Source organism: Biomphalaria glabrata, chromosome 1 (genome assembly GCF_947242115.1).
Source record: "Biomphalaria glabrata chromosome 1, xgBioGlab47.1, whole genome shotgun sequence".
Classification (NCBI taxonomy): Eukaryota; Metazoa; Mollusca; class Gastropoda; family Planorbidae; genus Biomphalaria; species Biomphalaria glabrata.
The window spans coordinates 89,713,366-89,733,497 of NC_074711.1; the positions used below are offsets into that span (position 1 = coordinate 89,713,366).

General features: G+C 33.5%; 1 protein-coding gene across 3 annotated transcripts; it reads left to right on the forward strand.

Moving 5' to 3' along the window:
- Window positions 1-1,774: 1,774 nt before the first annotated feature.
- LOC106050948 (glycosyltransferase-like domain-containing protein 1-like) lies at window positions 1,775-18,925 on the forward strand. Of its 3 annotated transcripts, none has more exons than XM_013206040.2 (7): window positions 1,775-2,099; window positions 6,494-6,661; window positions 8,981-9,532; window positions 12,070-12,321; window positions 13,471-13,541; window positions 15,959-16,047; window positions 18,639-18,925. In XM_013206040.2, the coding sequence occupies exons 1-7, from the start codon at window positions 1,891-1,893 to the stop codon at window positions 18,705-18,707; spliced, it is 1,410 nt and encodes a 469-aa protein (XP_013061494.2). In that variant the 5' UTR covers window positions 1,775-1,890; the 3' UTR covers window positions 18,708-18,925. The 3 variants fall into 3 exon arrangements, with proteins under 3 accessions (XP_013061494.2, XP_055874471.1, XP_055874470.1); XM_056018496.1 differs by having other exon boundaries at window positions 1,776-2,122; XM_056018495.1 differs by lacking the exon at window positions 1,775-2,099 and adding an exon at window positions 3,575-3,642.
- The last annotated feature ends 1,207 nt before the right edge of the window (window positions 18,926-20,132 follow it).

Here is a 20,132-nt window from a genome sequence, read left to right on the forward strand (position 1 = left end):
TGTTATTGTCTACTTCTGTCAGTGAATATTTGTAGAGGATCTAATATCCTTCATTAGGACCGTGGCTGGCCCACACATTTCAGCCATGTAGGTAAAGGTCCCTGAATCATTTCTTAGTTGAACCCAAAATGTTTTTCACGTGTTTGTTGTTATGTGATGTAATGTTTATAAGATTAAGTTCTCCACAACAAAACGACATTATTTTAATCTTGGGTGATCTCGAAAACAAAGCATGCAGCAAGTAAAAAAGCCAAATATTAGCCTACTCGATTATTTTCGACAGTAAGCCTACATTTGACATCTCAAAGCTGGATCAAGCTTCCACACCATATGTCTGTTCTAAACATTTAAATCTACAGAAGGCCTATATGCTGAGCTTGTGGAGGGAGTCAGACCAAAGGGCCGCCTAAGACTAACCTATAGAGATGTCTGCAAGCGAGACATGAGAACCACAGGCAACAACGAAAGTATGTGGAAGGAAATAGCCCAAGACCAGAGTGCATGGAGACAGACTGCGTACTGGTACGATACTCGCAGAGCAAAAGAAACGAAGCGGCTTTAGTCAAGAGAAAGAAAAAGGAAGCTGTCCTATCAGCTAACCCTAAAATAGAAGCAAACACATGCACGAACTGTGGCAAAATCTGCCTCTCCAGAATTGGCTTGATTAGCAACACCAGATTCTTCCCTATCTCAAGAGAAACCAAAACCATTCAGTGACCCATCTGGGCGCATCTATTGTCTTCCGAGACAGAAGGAGGCTCAAGGAGCCATATATACAAGTTCGTGAATTTTTCATTGACTTCATCGATACTAAGGTAAGGTCTAAGGTCTTAGGACAATCATATTGTCGCTGGAATCGCTTCATTGATTTTAGAGGAAATAGGCCTACGTACGAAAAAACATCGAATATAATGTGCATTTATGTTTTTTTTTTAAATTCTAATTTGAAAAAAAAAAAAAAAGAAATATATATATATATATAAATGAATATTATGTGCTTTCTTGATGGCAACACCATAAATCCATAATTTTTATCGAAATCATTTTTTTTTTACCAGCTCCTTGTTCAGCGGACTAAATTGCCAACTCTGTGAGTCGTAAATTTAATGTCATCGATGATAGTCAGTAATTATTGATCATACTTTAGTTTGGAAAAAAACTGCCTTCTCTCATTCGTTGTGACAAGAATTTGTGGCCGAGAGACACCCAAAGAAAAGCCATCGTAGAAGACAGGTGCCTTTGTAAATGCGTAAAGAAAGCGGACAACAGCTTTGTCTGCATCTGAAATGGACAATTAAGCAGGTCGCAACTGGGTTAAATTTAATTGCGAGTCATGTGAAACTTTCACTCATAGGAAAAGAACGAAAGAAGGCACTGTATTATATATTATTATACGTTATAATAAATATGTAGGCCTACAATTGCTTTTTCTTCCCTTGTGCCAATAGAGAATGGAAAAGGTTGCCTGAATCATACAAGAAAACCAAAGTTTTAGCAGATTAACCTGCATGAGTAGGTGGACACTTGAAATGCGTAGGACGTAATTATCTTTTTTTTTTAAGTAACGTCTGTAATATTATTATTAATTTATTCTTTAAAAATTATTGTTATTATTAGGTCAAGATTTCTATTTTTCAATAGTAACTAATGATTGTTCGGGGGGGGGGGGGGGGAGGGGGGGGCTAAAAAATCGCACTATCCCGGTGAGTAACCCTGACTTGTATGCGTTCTTCTTTCAGGGAGGTTAAAAGATATTAATTTACATTCCTATAAACTTTGACCTTTAATGGTAAAATACAGAATAGATTATAGTATAGACTCTAGATTCTAGAATCTAGATAAAGTTTTACCGTAGAGTTTATATAGACTCTAGATCTTGATTCTAGATCTATGATTATGGAGACTTGTGTTGATAAAGATATCATCTTAATCGAGCCCTTTTTTGGTGGCTCACATTTGCAGCTAATCGAAATTATTTCTTCTGATAAGCTGATAGGACCACGGTGTATTATTTGCTCATTGCCTGCAAAAAAATGGCAGTGGCGCGCCAGAGTATCAGCACTTTATTTCAGTCAAACGATACCATTCGGAAATTTCAAGTGAGATGAAAGTTTAAATTAAAGTAAAGATTAGGATCTATATTTAGATCTATTATATGTAAATCATACTAGAATCTAGTAACTAGATTATAACTAGATCTATATTATTATTATTATTATTATTACTATATTACTATTAGTATATTTAAATAGTAGTACTGACTAAAATGACTAGAGTAGATCTAGAATCTAGTTGAAAACTTTTCTATATCTAGTACTAGTAGTACTAGGATGACTGTCACTAGATCTACAATAATCTACATTTAGATATCTATAAATTTCTAGATCTATATTCTATTATCTATGTCTATAGACTATAGTAGATCTATAGACTTACTATAGAGTATTCTGAGTATAGTCTATACCTATATGATAAACATCATTAAACATGCATAGATAGATTATTATATATATATAATAATAATAATATGATTATACTAGAAGATACGGTAATAGTATAGTACAGTGATGCCCAACCTAATTCGACCCGCGGGCCGTTCTAATTTCCGATACACGTCTCGCGGGCCACATGAACGAAAAGTTTCAAAAAAAGAAATGAAATTGTTCTGAAACTATTTTGGTAGAAATTGTGAATTTAATACTTAATTAATAGGCTATTTGACATATTTTTTACGCGTCAGAAAACAGCTTCATTTCTCTACTTCAAATGTGAGCAACAGGGAAGATAGCTTTACAACCGACTACATTTTTTGGTCTCTTTTGGTCAATATTCACATGGATCCTCCAATCTCTAGGCGTAGTTAAACAATCTTTTATTTGCGACTCAAACCAATACTGCCGCCATATATGTATTTTATTATTGTGTCGTTTTTATGTTGTCGTTTTATTAAGCAGCCAGACACTTTCTTTATACAATATATATATCGGCTTATTATCATGTTCAACAAAAAAAATACTAAAGAGAGGTTCACTATTCGTGGTAGATTCTACAGTCATGCATAAACACACAAATGTTAAAGATCAAAATACCAATCCATCGGAGAAAAAGTGAGGGCCTAAACGTAGGTAAAGATACATTTTCTCAACCTTTTTTTTTTTTCGGAAGGGAGATTTCTACACTTTGTGCCGACGTTTCGCCGGGCCTGATGGAACCATGTCATCCGGCCCGCGGGCCGTATTTTGGGCATCACTGGTATAGTAGGTCTATATAACCCTGCCGGACCAAGCAAATAAAACTAAGAACATTTGGGCCATAGGCACAAGGCCTTCATCGGCTAAAAAACACAAAAAAGAAAAACCATTAAGTTACACTAAATAGGCTTAAGTTTAAACTTATCTGTCCGATATCGTTCTCTTAATTTATATTGAGGCAGAAAAGAAATGAGCTATGCTAGTGTAAAAGCGCAGGAAATTGGAAAGGAGGCTGAGATGTTAGGAAAAGATGTGAAAAGGGGATAGTGTTAGTGCCCATCGCATATTAAGTAAAAGTGTGTTGGTTGTTGATCCTGTGATTCCAACAGGAATGTCTTCTGCTAGCAGGAACGACCCAAATTTTCTCAGACAACTAGATCTAGTTATTTGAGTAAGTAGTACATCTAGATCTAGTAAATTTTTAGTGCTAGTAGTACTAGTAGTAGTATCTAGTAGAATTCTAGTACTAGACTAATAGAGTCTATAGTCTCTAATAGTAGTAGGTCAGGTCTCGAATTCCTAGATTTAATAGATCTAAAATGTAAATAATAATTTAATATTATTATTAATAGATCTAGATCTAGATTAAATAATACTTTAAAAGTTTATAAAGCCCTAATCATGGCCTAATGATCTAATTAATACTAATGTACTAAATAAGTTTAAATAACTAAGACTGTCTCCCTAAGTCTAACAGTCTAATCTATTTCAACTAGATCTATTTGGTATATATCTGCTTTTTTAATCTAGATCTAGAGCTTTATCTATTAGATACTAAATAAATTATAGCTTTTATATAGTGCTACTTTCATGCTTATAGTATGCTCAGAGTGCTTTGGTCCAATCTCATAAGTGGACCAGTAGGGGGGAGGTGGTATCTAGGAGAAGGTTTTACATGCTGCCTTTGTAACTCTGATCCTGCACTGGTGCTTATAGTGCACACCAATGGACAGATTGTTGAGATGGATAAGAGAGACAGTTGAATCTGGCTAAGTGAATGGAGAAACAGAATTAGAGCTTAGTGCGATCTGCCTATAGTTTACTTCCTAGTCCAAACCTCCCGCAGGACGACGGGGGATGGCAGCGAGCAGGGTTTGAACCCTCGACCGTCGATAAATCCGAACGACAGTCCAGCGAGCTAACCGCACGACCAGGCAGCCATCCATGGTAGAGGGGATCAGCGCCAGTGGATAGGCCAGCAGGTGAGAAACTGAGTGGATTGGTCAGCAAGTTGTCTGGGAAACTGGAAGAGTTGTTCCTGCTAGTAATACTAAAAGACATTCCTGTTGGTTTATGAGGGCCGTCACATCATTGTTTAATTGTATTGTGACATGGGATAGTTGTGAAGTACGAAATACACTCTATATTGGTGCTTAGGATGTTTCACGTGGGAAAAATGCGTCCACAGTTGAATTGTAGGCAAGATATCTCGTTTTTTGGGAGGAGTTGATCACATGGTCAGAACATAGAGAAGCCAGGGGATATTGAAGTAGACAGAAATGTTTTATTTTTATGTAAAAAGTATTACTAGATAGGAACTTGGATTGATGTTTCTTCATGAAATACTGTTATTGAATTCTGAGTAGTATTATATGTAATTTCTGGATGGCTGAAGTTGCCAATTTATTGTGAAATATTTTATTATGATGATTAAACATTTCGTCTGCTATGACGGAGATTATTTCTAAGTATATATGTGTTGTGGCCATATTACTCAGCAGATCTAGTAGACATACGCAACAACAATTTGGAGTGAGGATAGACATTTAATTAATATACCATGAACATTCTAATAATACCAGAAGAGGTATTGTTGTAATACAAAGAAACATACATGAATAAGAAATACACACATACAAATAGCAATTGACAAGGGCATTCTTGAGACAACCAGAAAATAGCAGCACAGACTGTGTTGTTAGTGAACACTTTAGGAATGTGAACACAGTGGCGGCACTAGTGAACCCTGCAAACCAGTTAGAAGACCTGATAATTGAGACTAACAATTTAGATGGAGAGAGACAGTGAACAAGAAAGATATGGACAGTGAACAAGAAAGATATGGACAGCGAAAAACCATGGGCCTCAGCTCTGGAAGAAAAGCGTACCATGCGAAAAATGGCCAGCTCCTCTACCACCAAAGTGAAAGCCACCTTAACCTGTGATATTTGTGGACGGAAGTGTCTCTCCAAAATAGGACTCCACAGTGCTTGAGATGAACCATAGTCGCTCTATGACTGAAGGAGGCCAATAATCGCCTATCAACTCTTTATCACACATACAATGAACCCAATTTGTCTCTTACCTTGGTCCTTGTTGAGTTGCTTCCCTAAGATTTGTTACAATATTCTAGATTCTATTGTAGTATGTATTGTAATGTATTATATTAATATTGTTTTAGACTGAATTTTTTACAAAAACTTGATTATTGCTCCGGACTAAGTATTCATTTCATGAATATTTTGAATATATTTTTAAAGAGAAATTATAAAATTATGTCCAAAATTTAAATGGAAAATAAAAATGTATTTCAATGTAACGAAAATGGAATAGCAGCAAAATATCATGAAAAAAAAACACTGCCCCCAAAAAATTTTGCACAGAAATATGGTATTCCAGTGATCAATATTGTGTAGTTTATTTTGGACACCCCTCTGTATTATTGTTGCAACATCTTTATTTTTTAATCATTGATATGATTTTTTTTTTCTGCAAATATTGGTTATTAATAACAGATAGGGTCATATTATATGATGTGGCCTGCACATCAACCAGTAGTTTTACTTTCCCCAACAAATATCTGATATTAGTTTGAGCTTGGTGGACTGTAAAGGTGTCCTACATATTCTGAATTTGAAACCATAGCATTCACTGGAGTCCGAGCTTAGGATTTCTAAGCAGTTTACCAGTGTAGAAAATTGAAATATTATTATGAATATTCAATTTTGTGTGTGTGTGTGAGATTTTTTAAAATAAAATCATGAAGCTTTTTTCTTTGACATTGTCTGTCTGAGAACTAACAAAGGCTCAAATCCTTGTTAAAAAAAAGAATTTAACACCTTTACATGAAAGCACTTTATATAAGAAATTAAATCACACTCTTTATAATTATTCCGATAAGAGTTTGTTAACTTAAAAAAAAAAAAAATTTCTTATGATATGTAATAAATATAATGATAGGGAAGAATGGTGATTATAATACTTGCTTTCTGGTATCTTGCAATGTATACTTTGTATTTCAGAGTATTGTTTGCAAGCTCAGTTCTAAACCTGGCTGAACTTATAGCTTTAAGGCCTGATCTTGCTCAGACAAAAAAAGTAGTTTATTTCCATGAAAATCAACTAATCTATCCAGTTCAGCAACAGCTAGAACGCGATTTTCAATATGGATATAATCAGATTTTAACAAGGTAAATATTGTTTGATTTGAATATTTAATGTAAGAACTATTTATTTGTTAGACCTATTAAAAATTATCAAACAAAGAATGGCACTTGCAGAAATGCAATCTTTGTCATATTTACTAGAATCATCCTGGAGAACAATTTAAAAAATGATTTTGTTTTGGAGTTCTATACTAATGCTATATTGTTTTACAAAACCCAAATCTTACATCAAACTATTACTTTGGAATTTTTAGATTTGCAATATTTGAAGTTGTTATTGGTAAAATTTTTCATTTCCTCCATGCCCTTCTGTTGACTAGATAAGGCTTTCGAATAATAAATTTCACTTACAACATACATTTAAAAAATAATCTGCTTTCAGCAGAGCTTACATTTTTAATTTAAAAAAAATAATAATATTTATAAATGGACTTTATACAAGACTTAAATTCATTGCCCTACTAGTGCATAATATAATATGCAATAATATAAAATTAGCTTTCAGGTCATAAAGTGGAGTTTAATGTTTTTGTAAGTCTTGAACATTCCTTCAGAAATTAATAGAATTATGCCCTAGCTTAAAAGGGCAGGTTTCAAACTCTATACATGTTGACTTGAATCATAAGTGCATGCCACATAACCAGGCAGCCACTCCTGCAGTACGGGAAAAGTGAGTGTACTCAGCTTCTGGAAACTTGACTAGATCTTCTAATAAGCGCTACTTATTGATACCAGAACTTGGATTCAATAACTTACTTTTACCTTTGTCTTTCTTTTTTTTTTTTAATAAATTAATGAACAGTGACATAGTCAAGAAGAGATTAGTCTTAAAAAACACAAGATAGTCAAAGGCAGTAACCTATTAAAAGCAAATTTATTGTCATGATAGTACTTACTACCTTGACCTATAGTATATATCAATGTATTGAGTCTATAGACCACCAGATATCTACCATCAATAACAAACATTTTTAATGACAAATCTGTCTGTATGGCTGGAATCTTGTACATGTCGTTTCTCTCACTTCCCCTTCTTGGATCATATTGAAACTTTGCAGAATTATTCATTGTAGATCACAACACATGAATGAAAAAAGTAACCAATTAATCAATCAGTCATAAATAATTAATTGTGTTTTATAGACAGTAGGGGCTACTAAGATAAGGTATTTAAGCCTATGTAAAGAATGAATTTGATTGCTAAAATTTTTAAACTAACAATAGACTATTAAAACCTTATACTTTTCTTAGTACTTGGATAGCTCAGTGGCTAAAAAGTCAATTAAAAAAAATGTTTTTTGAAAAGTCATCGAGGAAACCTCTCTGGCCCACAAAAGTGATAGGACCATAGCTGGCTCAGCACTCTGCAACTATGAAAGTTGTGTTGAACAAAAACAGTTAATACAAATATTTCCAATCCCACAAATTTACTTTTGTTAGTCTATATCTACTAAAAATTAATTACAAGCTTGATTCAAAATAATTGATGCAATTTCACTCAATACAAGCTTTGTTTAAACAAAAATATTTTTTATAATTTACTTGTTCATATTCAATATATTGAATGATGTTCTTACCCATTGAAAATCGCACCTTGTAATCATGTTAGATATATTTAGATTTATATGTCGCAGTTCCAAACACATTCAAAATGTCTTCTCTTTATCTGTCCTTTAGTCTGTTGACCCTCTTTGGTCTTACTTGAATGAGAGATTGGCCCTTAACAACAAAACAATTAAATCTATTAGATAATCATTTAATAACATCAGTTTGGCCAGGCTCACATTGAATCATATATTCATAACTATCATTTCAAATATGTATATGCATATTAAACAATGTAATAATAATAATAATATTGATAAATCTCTGTATTCTGTGGTATCATGTTGTCAGTCGGACTAACAATACAGTAGAATCTGCAACACTTCGAAACTTTAATCTCTTCTTTTTGTAAAGCTGGAAATAGGGTTGTGGTTGTTGATAGTTTGTAGTTCATAGCTTCAGATAGTCATGCTAAAAATATTTAAACCTGCATTTTTACCTGTCTAATTGAACCACTTTGTGGGCTGATTCTGAGTTTCTAATCTTATTTTAAATTTCATTTTACTCATTCTCAAATTTTTTTTTAATAAGAATTTTTTGGTAATACCTTGAATTCAATTATTAAATATTTTGTTTCAGTTTGTGTATGTTATCATCTAGAATGAACAATTTATCACAATTATAGAACATGATTCTGTTACATCAGTTCTGTTAGAATAAATGCACTTTGGTAATATAACATATTTTTGAATACACACTTGAATAAAAAAAAATGCATACATTTTCCTTCTCTTTTAGTATGGTTGCTGATAAAGTTATATTCAATTCAACTTTCAACATGGACACTTTCTTATCTTCAATATCATCACATCTCAAACTTATACCAGATCACAGGCCAAAAAATCTTCATGAGCAAATTCGTCCAAAATGTCAAGTTGTGTATTTTCCTTTAATCCTTTGTGTTAATGATGTATCGGTTGAAAAGGAAAGAGAATATGAACATGATTCATCACATTCCATAGCTAATGAAAAGCCAGAAAAGGAATCTCCTTGTTCTATTATCAATGAAATGCCAGAAAAAGTATCAAAAGATTCTGATTCTTTTGTCTACAGTACAGAAACTTTATATAAAAAAAATCATAGTGAAGACTTAAAAACTATAGAAACTGCCGAAGAGTCAAATTCAAAAACAGGTTCATTCAAAAGCTTTGAGAGTTTACTTGTAAATCCTTCTTTGTGCACAGTGACTAAAAGAGGAAAAGAGAGTTCATCTTTAAATGTCATTGCTCCTACTGATGTTCAGCTACAAGCATGCAGCCATCTCCTTCATATTGTTTGGCCTCATCGCTGGTAAGTTTTTAAAACCACCTAACTTGTAAAATGTTTGTTTGTAAAATGTTTTACATGTTTCGGATGTTCCTTCAGAGTTGAAGATAATTACTTCCTAGTCCAAACCTCCCGTAGGACAACGGGGGATGGGAGCGGGCAGGGTTTGAACCCGGGACCATCGATAAATCTGAACGACAGTCCAGCGCGCAAACCGCACGACCAGGCAAGTGTTTGTGTGTTTTTGACACAAAAGGTTCAGCCACATTTGAAAATATCAATTGTAATGCTTTGTGTGTTCCCTGGTTAATGTGTTGTTGATTGCTTTAATCAGAAGATGCCTATGTGTGAATAACTAGGTCCACAAATATAAACTGTTGAAATAATTAAAGAAGAATGAAAAGGTTTAGGATCAGGTGAAAGCACTATGCCAACTAAGCAATCCCTACTATCTATTATAAAATGACATGACTATCAATGTCAAGTTCAAAGTTTGACATCTATGGTGCGTTGCTAACTAATATATATGTACAAAATAATGCTTTGGAGTTAGATTGGATGTTTTTACAGACTTTTGTTCATTAAAGAAGATTTTTCTGTAATGATTTTTTTTTTGTTATTTTAAGTTTTGCCATCAAAGTATAACTAAATTTGTAACCATTTTATTATGCCAGAGTTATGGGAGTTCTAGTTTTATATAAACTGTAAAGTTATGGTACCAACAACATTGCTAATATAAATTAATCTCATTATGAATGTAAACATTTTGGAAATTATTGTAATTTTTAGCATTACTAAGGCTAAATGAATTGCCTGCAATCATCATTAAAAAAAAATAATTTCAGTTATACATTTTCAAATTCTTATGGCTTTTGATTATATTTGATTTGTAGATATATAAAATAAATTTTCATTTAAAATTACACTAATGCCAACAAACAGTAAACTCAGGTGTACCTCAAGGTACAGTCTTGGGTCCACTACTATTTTTAATTTACATAAATGATTTACCAAATTGCATTAGTTCAGGAACAAAAGTCAGATTATTTGCAGACGATTGCATAATATATAGAACAATAAAAACAACACAAGACACAGATATTTTACAAAGAGAATTAGATGAATTACAGAAATGGGAATCAAATTGGAGCATGTCTTTCCACCCAGAAAAATGTCAGTTGTTAAGAGTAACAAAAAAACTAAAACAAATTAATTCCACTTATCTTATTCATGGCAAACCAGTATCACAGACTAAAAACGCAAAATACCTAGGTGTTATAATAAATGAAAAACTATCATGGAATCCACATATTGATGAAACTACAAAAAAATCAAACAAAGCATTAGGATTTATTAAAAGAAATTTCTATAAATCAAATAAGAACATAAAACTAAAATGTTACTTAACCTTGGTTAGGCCAATAATAGAATATGCATCCTCCGTTTGGGACCCCTCAACTCAAGAAAACATTAAGAAACTGGAACAGACACAAAATAGAGCAGTGAGATTCATAACAAACGAATATTCACATTTGACTAGAGTAACACCTTTAGTAAAATCACTAAATTTAGAAAGCCTTCAGGACAGAAGGCTCAAAAGTAAAGTAGCAATCATACATAAAACACTGAACCATAATCTTCAAATACAAAAACAAAATTTAATAAAATACTCTGAAAGACACAAAGATAAAGGCACATTCCTCGTCCCATATGCTAGGACAAATTTGTACAAATACTCCTTCTTCCCTAGTGCTATTAGAGCATGGAATGGGTTGCCTGAGCTAGCCAGGAAAACCAGTGACTTGGCAGAATTTAAGTCATTGGTTAATATGCATGACTAAATGCATGACGCGTAGGACGTAATCATCTTCTTTTTTGAAGTAACGTCTGTATTATATAAGATAAGATAACAAATACTTAAGATATTCTTTAGACCACTAAAAAAAAATTATTTTTTTTTAATCTAATTTTTAACAAAATTATATATATTTATAAAGGAAAATGAATGGGCTATCCAATTACATCAAAACTTTTGTTATAGCTCTAAAAATGTTTCTCACAGAGGTCAGCAAACAAGCTTTTTTGTTGATAAAAAAAAATCAATCATACTAATTAGGTTAGGGTCATGGTCAACTGATTAAATTCAGGTGTTCAATATATGATCTATAGTGTTCGCTGTCCAATTACCTTTCAGAATATATATATAAAACATGGATATCAACCTTCACTTTATGTCATTTTAAGACCATTTTCTAACATGCATAAAAAATGCTAAAACTCTCCGAACGCCACAGAAAGTTTCTTAAGACGCTTCGTGGGTTAAAGGAAAAAATATTAGTTTGCAATTTTGTTGTGAAGTATGCGTATCCTATTATTAACATGAAGGTCCTAAGGTTCATATCTAAGCCTTAGGAATTCAGTAATAAATCTTTTTTAAAGAGATGTCTTCAGACATCTACAACACTTTATAAATGTATAGATTTATACCAAAGGTCTACCAAAACTTAAAAACAATAGTTATCTTGTTTCTTTTGTATTTTTTTTTTCTTTCCTATATGCAGGGAGCACGACAAAAATCCTGAAAGTTTTTTCAGTGCACTTTTCCAGCTGCAGGCCGATGGTTACAATTTCTTAGTTTCAGTTATTGGAGAGACATTCTCGGAAATTCCAGAAATATTTTACACTGCACAACAACTACTGAAAGACAGGATAGTTGCATGGGGATACCAAAATCGGTGTGACTACTTTAAGATACTAGATTCTGCACATGTTGCTGTATCCACCGCACATCATGAGTTCTTTGGAGTTAGCATGTTAGTGTAATTCATTCAATTTGATCATAGCTAGTTAACAACCCTATCTTTTGGCTTATTTTATAAATGATAGAGCTGTTCCTTCGAAGAAGATAATTATTACCATATTTAATTCACTTATCCATGTGTTAACTTTTATGTATCTTGCTAAAGATTTAATCTCTATTAAGGCTGTTTCAGAAAGCCTGTTATATCCTTTTAATGAATTGGTCCAAGCATGTAGAACACATATCTACTTTTGTTCTTGTGTAATTCTGAGTATTTTATTGGGTTATTTTTATGACATGAAAGTCATAATTGTTTTGAGATATACCAGGATGCTATTCTAGTATTGGTTTTACTTGGGTTAATTAATGTTCTTGTTATCTCTTTAAACATTTCTTTAAATAAAACATGATATATATTTTTTAAAAAATATTTTTTTGTCATAAAAAAAGGGTTATTTCATGATAATTTTTCTTATTTAATATAAGGGTTTTGGTTAATTGTTTAACATTAAAATTTATTTTGTAATTTTTATTGTTATTTTTTTTTTTTGGTCTTGTTTTAGATCCATTTATAATAACAGGTTACTCTCTACCTGTTAGTAAATTTATTAGTGTTGTGGGTGGACCATGAATACCAAAGCATTTTAAGTTAAAGTAGTCTTGAGTTGGTGTATTTGCCTAAGAGAAGTCTAATAAAATTACATCCGTTTTCTAATTGCTATCTTAATTTCTATCTTAACTATTTAAAAAATCATTAATTAAATCTATCAACTGAGCTTCGAATGATCAAAATTTCCTGAAGCCATGTTGGTGTTGATTTAACTTATGATACTCTTATCTAAATAACCTGCACTTATATGTGTGGAAAAACATGCTCCAATTTGAGTTCCATTACTATAGTAACAGAACTAATTCTTTATATAACTTCAAATCATTCTAAATTTAGCTGCCGGTATTTGAACAGTTGAGTATTCTTATAATTTTTTAAGTAAAAAAAATTGTGATGTCATAATTTCGCTATGTTAGAATAAAAAGTTTTGTCTAGAAAATAGCAGAAACAAATATTATTTTTAAGTTAATTAATGTTTGTCTTAAGTGATAAGGCTTACGTTATTTAAAAAAAAAAATTGGTGTAATTTTTAAACATATTTTTTGGTTATAGGCTTGAAGCTGTCAGCAGAGATTGTTATCCACTTTGCCCTAAGAGACTAGTCTATCCTGAAATATATCCAGGTAAATAAGACTTTCAGATAAAGTCTCTAAAGTAAATATCTGTCTTGCATACTCAAGAATTTTTAGTTTTGTAGTATTCGAAGTATATTGTCATGCTTCACTTGATGGGAGCTGTAGTTTTGTAATGATTAAGATAATTAGTTAAAATCAATAGTGCATATAACAAAACATTATTGTACAAATTTGGGTTGCGCAAGGTTGTTATTGCCAGAAGTGGTAATGGATATAAGCACTCCATTACCTATATAATACTTTCAATGGAAGGCTTCTCAAATAACCATAAATGGCCTTTGCGTGTGGCTTAGATATTGGGTCCAGTGGAATAGTTATCACTGACAGGAGAAAGGGCAAAGCCAAGCAACTGGGAAGCAAAATTCAGAAAGGAGAACTCATTAGCCTGGGCTGGCTATCCACCAGGAGAAGGAAAACTCTGAATTCAAACTTCTGTTGCCTTGCTGCTATACCCAAACAGGGGGTCAGCCTGAAGAAAAATCAGGAGCCGGTGACCCTTGCAGAACATTTTACACCACTGATCACTAACTGTATTACATATGCCATTCCTTTGGATACATGTGCTATGTGGAGAGAGGGTTACTGCTGTGTGGGCTATATTGTAAAATTGCATCAGTATATCTTAAGGTTACATTCCCCTAACCCAGACCCTACTCTCTCTTTTGTATGTGATCTCTATTTATCTTAATGAAGATACTGGAAAGTGAAAGAAAGGTAAAAAAAAAAGTTTTTGAATCTATTTGTTTAGTGATCTGAGCTATTATTAGCCATTCTATTAACCTCAAATCTTGAGACTCCAAGACTTACAACTTCATGTCATGAGGAGCGATCGAGAGCTAGTGCTTGCCAGCCGTGAAAGTCGATATCACATTCCTTGAAGGAGCTCTTGAGTGTGTCTTTGTAGCACTTGTATTGACCTCCCTGGGAGCGCTTTCCTGCACACAACTTCCCGTACAGATGTTGTTTGGGAAGGCGATAGTCTGGCATGCGGACTACATGTCCCGTCCATCGAAGTTGGGACCTTTTTACTGTCGCATTGATACTGTTCATGTTGGACAGTTTTAAGATTTCTAAGTCTGGTATGTGGTCAGACCAACGCACCTTATGGATACTCCTTAGACAGCGTAGGTGGAAGGAGTTTAACTTTTTGGTGTGGCGGAAATATAGGGTCCAGGACTCAGGATATGCATATAAGAGTGATGGGAGAACTACAGCACTGTAGACTTTCAGTTTTGTAGATATGCTGAGTCCTCTCCGTTGCCACACTTGTCCTTGAAGTCTGCCAAAAGCAGCACTGGCACGAGCAACAAGGAAGTCTACCTCATCATCTAGGTTGGCGCTTGCTGATATGGTGCTTCCCAGATAGACGAACTTTTTGGTGTTTGCTAATTTCTGGCCATCTATAAGAATGTCTGGTTCTGTGACAGATTTATTTGAGGGAGGTTGGTGCAGCACTTCTGTCTTTTTTACATTAATGGTGAGACCAAAATGTTTGCAGGCGTTAGCGAAGAGGGACATGCTCTTTTGAAGGTCTTCTTCATTTGAGGCATTTAGGTCACAGTCGTCTGCGAATAGCAGGTCTCTGATACAGTTTTAGTTTACTATAGTCCTAGCCTTGAGTCTTTGAGCGTTGAATAAACTTGCATCAGTGCGAAATCTTATACCAACTCCATTAATTTCAGTGCAAAAGGCATCTTTCAGCATGGTAGTGAACATTGTGCTGATAAGCGTTGGAGCCTGCACACAGCCCTGCTTCATGCCATTTGAGACAGGAAAAGTCTCAGTTGTCTTGGACTCTTGCTTGCATGTCATCATGGAATTGGGGCACCATTGTTCTGAATTGATCTGGGCAGTTCAATTTGGACATGATTTTCCAAAGGCCTTCACAACTGACCTTATTATTAGAAGACGTTATTATTAAAAGATAAAGTTCCCAAATAGTAACCTTACATTCCTAGCAACACAGCCAACACTAGCACAGAAATTCTTTTATTATAAGCTGTATACTATTGATATATGGTATATAAATGTTACACTTTAAAAGTATCAGTTGTAAAAACAGTCTTCTCTCCGAGTAACTTTAGTCTTATCTCCTTACTTGATGCTTGGCTAAGCTGATTGCACTTAAAACTGTCATCACAAGAATCATGAGTTTGAACCCTTCCTGTACCTGCAGATTTGGGCTGGGACATTTCTGAAAGGTACCTTAAACATGGGTATTTCCTTAGTAACATCGTCTTCACTAATACAACCCTCCTAATTTTTAAACCTGTTTTAACTTCAATTCTCCTCACACACAAGGCATTTATGTATCATGGTTTTATCAAAGTTCTTTATATAATTTGGCTTTTGATGAATTAATTCTTATTGTTTTATTATTTGTATATTCATGATTTTTTTTTTAGATGAATGCCTGTATTCAACTCAAGCACAACTGGTGAAATGCTTAAAAAGATTTTGCCAAAAGCCAATTTGTGCAAAATTAAGCAATAAAGTAAGTTATTGTATATCTATCTATATGTAAATATTTTTTAAAAAATTATCTCAAAATTAAAGTTACTTTTATGTTTTATTTTAAGACATAGTGGCTCACATATAACAAAAAGTTTTTTTTACAGCATGCTGACCCATAAGGACTGAAAATATTTACTAGGGCTTGTGAATAAATAAATGAAGCAGAGTTCCTTCCAAACTTAGTTTATTTCAAGTCTTCAAACTGATAGGCAATTAGGCCTAATTGATTGTTTAGTTCTAATGGATGGCTGCCTGGTCGTGCGGTTTGCTCGCTGGACTGTCGTTCGGATTTATCGACGGTCGAGGGTTCAAACCCTGCCCGCTCCCATCCCCCGTCGTCCTGCGGGAGGTTTGGACTAGGAAGTAAACTATCTTCAACTCTGAAGGAACATCCGAATTATGTAAAACAAACAAACAAACAAATTCATAAGACTTTAAAATAATCTAGAGTAGGTCTAGATCTAGTATTGTGTTTTACGATGTCAGGCACCATGAATTTATGTAAATCTAGATTTAGAATTTGGATCTATTAGTATATCTAGATTCTAGATGTGACCAGGTGGGTACTAGATCTAGAACTATTTTAGATCTAATTCTAAATTTAGACTAAGTCTAGTGGCTCTAGGCAGTCTAGGGTCAAGATCTGTAACTACTCAAAAGCAGCAATTTCTGCCATCATTTGAAGAAATTTATATAGATCTATATCTGTTGTTATGACATGACTAGGAATTAATTATTTGTTTCGGGAATAGGGTAAAGTTTTAATTAGTGACAAGTGACGTGACAGATCTTTAAAAAACAAGAACGCTCTAAGCGACACTAAAAAGAAGACGCTTCTTGTAGAGTAGTAGACTTGAGTACAATAGATATACGGATTTACGGACATAGCTGACATCGGACGATTCCCTTCTTGAGTATTAAATATCTTTATAGAACAACATATCAGCGTCGACTACATATTTGATTGTTTCTGCCTTTCGCCGGTGTTATTGAAGTAGTTGAGTTCAGCGTTACTTCCAGTCAGATCTACACTAGACATATTGCCAAGAATCAACACCGCGCGGAGGCCTTAACACTGTATTTCACATTCAGGACAGTATACCTACAAATCCATAGGATTGTTAAAATACCTTTAAAATTAATAAAATGCCTATGCAAATTAAAAAAAAAAAAAAAAACTATTTGTGAAGCTGCCTCTAGAACCTATATTTGATTTTTTGTAAACCACCAAATTCAGGAGAGTTGGAGAGAGTTTTTTAGAGATGAAAGTGAGAAGGGCAGGTGTTTTATTGGCAGAAATGGTGGTTGAGCTTAATCTATCTCTTAGCATGAGAAAGGGTATTCAAACTGATGTTTCCTGACTCTAAAATTGTTGAAAGTATCTTCTGTAGCAGCTCTAAAGCTACTGCTCTAGTAAGTAGTGACTGAGCTAGGTTCCATTACTTATAAAAGCTTTAATTCAAGGCTGAGTGTGTTTTCATGAGAAAATCTTTTGCTTATGCAGAAATTTTTTTTTTTTCTATAACAACTTCAAGCATCAGAAACCAGAATAAATAGCTTGATCTTACAACAGCTAGGAAGTTTACATTCAGCAGACTCAATAGCCCAGCTTTTACATCAAGTTTAATAATAATAATAATTTTATTTATAAAGCGCTGTTTACAAGCAAAATGTATGCTCAAGGCGCTGTAATAACATTACAAACACAAACACGACAGCTAAAATAATTTAATCTAAAAAAGTTTTCAAAAGATAGGTCTTCATGTTCTTCTTAAAAGTGGTGTAGCATGTTGTCTGTCTGAGATCAATGGGGAGTGAATTCAAAACCTTTGGTCCGTGCTTGAAAAAGCCTGCAGACCGTAGCTTTTGAGGGAGAAACTTGGCACCACTAAAAGCGTTAAGTCCATTGAGCGCAGGGCTCTCTGGGGGTAAAATATTTCTAGTGTCTACTTACCTTAGTTGTTCATGTTTAAATTTATTAAAAATATAAATTTTACCTTGTCATTGGTTTCCATGACTAGAAGAAGAAGTTGTATTTCAATAATAAATAACTTGTATTTGAATCTTGGTAGTTAGGACATATTTAAGTGTATATTTTCTATAAGTATTTATTTCTAAGTCCTGGATAATAGGACTGGCATTTTAAGTTTTATAATAAATCTTTTGGATAGTAAATATTATGTTGGATGGGATTAATTGTGCTGATGAAAATATTTCTTTATTCTCAAACCAATTTTAAAGTTGGTGATTATAAAGAGCATGAAATGACTTAACAATTAGATGCACAATATAAAAATTTACTTGGCCAAAAATATTTGTGTACCTTTTAATTATTGTCAGAAAATGATTAGTGCTCTCTTGGCCAACCCATATATTAGCATCCATGTTAAAATAACTGGGCTACATCAACAACTGTCTTCTATTATAGTGAACAGCCTGACAAGATATAGTACTGACATGTAAATTGAGTTTTTAAAATATATCTCTCTTTTAATAGACATTTGCTGATTATTATATAATATTAATATTCATAAATGTATTTATGTGTGTTTTTTTATTTATAATTTGCAGATTGAGATTATTCAGAGATATTCATGGACAAATCTAAGAGCCAGTTACAGAGCTTTGTTGACTGTATGAGAAAGAGCTCACACTAATTTGTTTAGTAGTATTAAATCTATTAATTAAAGAGCTTCAAATCCTCTCATATGTACATATTGCAACATTTTTAAAAAGTAGCATCATTAGCTATTGATCTAGGTCTCTCTAAATAAACTGTCTGTGAATAAGTGTACTCATAAATTAAGTTGTGTATTATTTAATGTTGTTTTTTTTAAATTACATTTTATTTTACTGTGCTGCCTGTCTTCTTTGGGTATTATTTTTTAAGTTGTAACATAACATGCATGGGTATGAATTTATTTCCCTATATTAATGGGTGAGTTTTGATCTTCGCATTTATGATCACCTTGTTTTAAGCAACTGCAAATGATTGCTGTTAAAGCTAAACTGCCAAAACCATGACAGAAACACAGAGAAATTTGAAAAGTACTTTTAAAAACAAATAGCATTAATTATTTATTTTGAATCAATAATTTAATTAATTTTTAACAGAGCTAGACTCACCAGGCAGCCCTGCTTTCCACTCCAACCAGTTGTTGATAAATAAATTTGAAAAACTAAATAAAATAGAAAGAGGCATTATCTCTGAACATCAAGAGGCTACACTGAAATGGCCTGGAACATATACTGCATATTTTTCCTCAAGTAAAAGCACATGTTAAAATGTGAAAGGTTGGGGTATACTAACTTGTGCCATCTCTACTTCTCTTTCATGAAAACTTTCCTTAAAGAAATGTACAGCTATGTCTGGTGTACAGCGTACTGCTCAAAAGAAAATAGAAGAAATGTGGGGAAAAAGAAGGAAAACATTCATGCAGCTAATTAGAGAGTTTAAAAGCAAACACTGCCTCAGGTTATAGAAAAGAAAATTAAGAGGGCTAAAGTATAGATTGGGGGGGGGGGCATGGTGGCAGAGTGAGTGTTTGGCTTCTAAACAGAAGACAGTTGTGCATTGTGCTGGCCACTTAACACACTTGTTAACCATCTGTCATAGAAACAAGGCGACCTTTATATCATCTGCCCCAGCATGGTTCAAAGTGTGGGTGACTGCCAAGGGCCTTGTGGTTTTAGGGGCCTCACACCTCCAAGGTTTATCTATTGCATGAAAGACAAGCATCTAGTAGAACAAAATCATTTGAAAAAAAAAAAATCTTCAATTTCTATAGCGCTGTTAACACACATAATGTAGGCTCAAGGTGCTGTGATAACATGGCTTAAAGAAAAAAAGTTAAAATGACAAACCAATTTTTTAAAAGGTTTGAGCAGACAAGTCAAAATTTTCTTTTTGAGTGTAGTGAAGCATGTTGCTTGTCTAAGGTCAATGCTTGCATGCACTGAAAAAAAAAACTTCAACTTTTGAGGAAGAAACTTGGCAAAACTAGAAGTGTTTAGCCCAAAGCAAGGCTCTTAGAGGGTCACATGGAGTGATCAGTTCACTAAGGT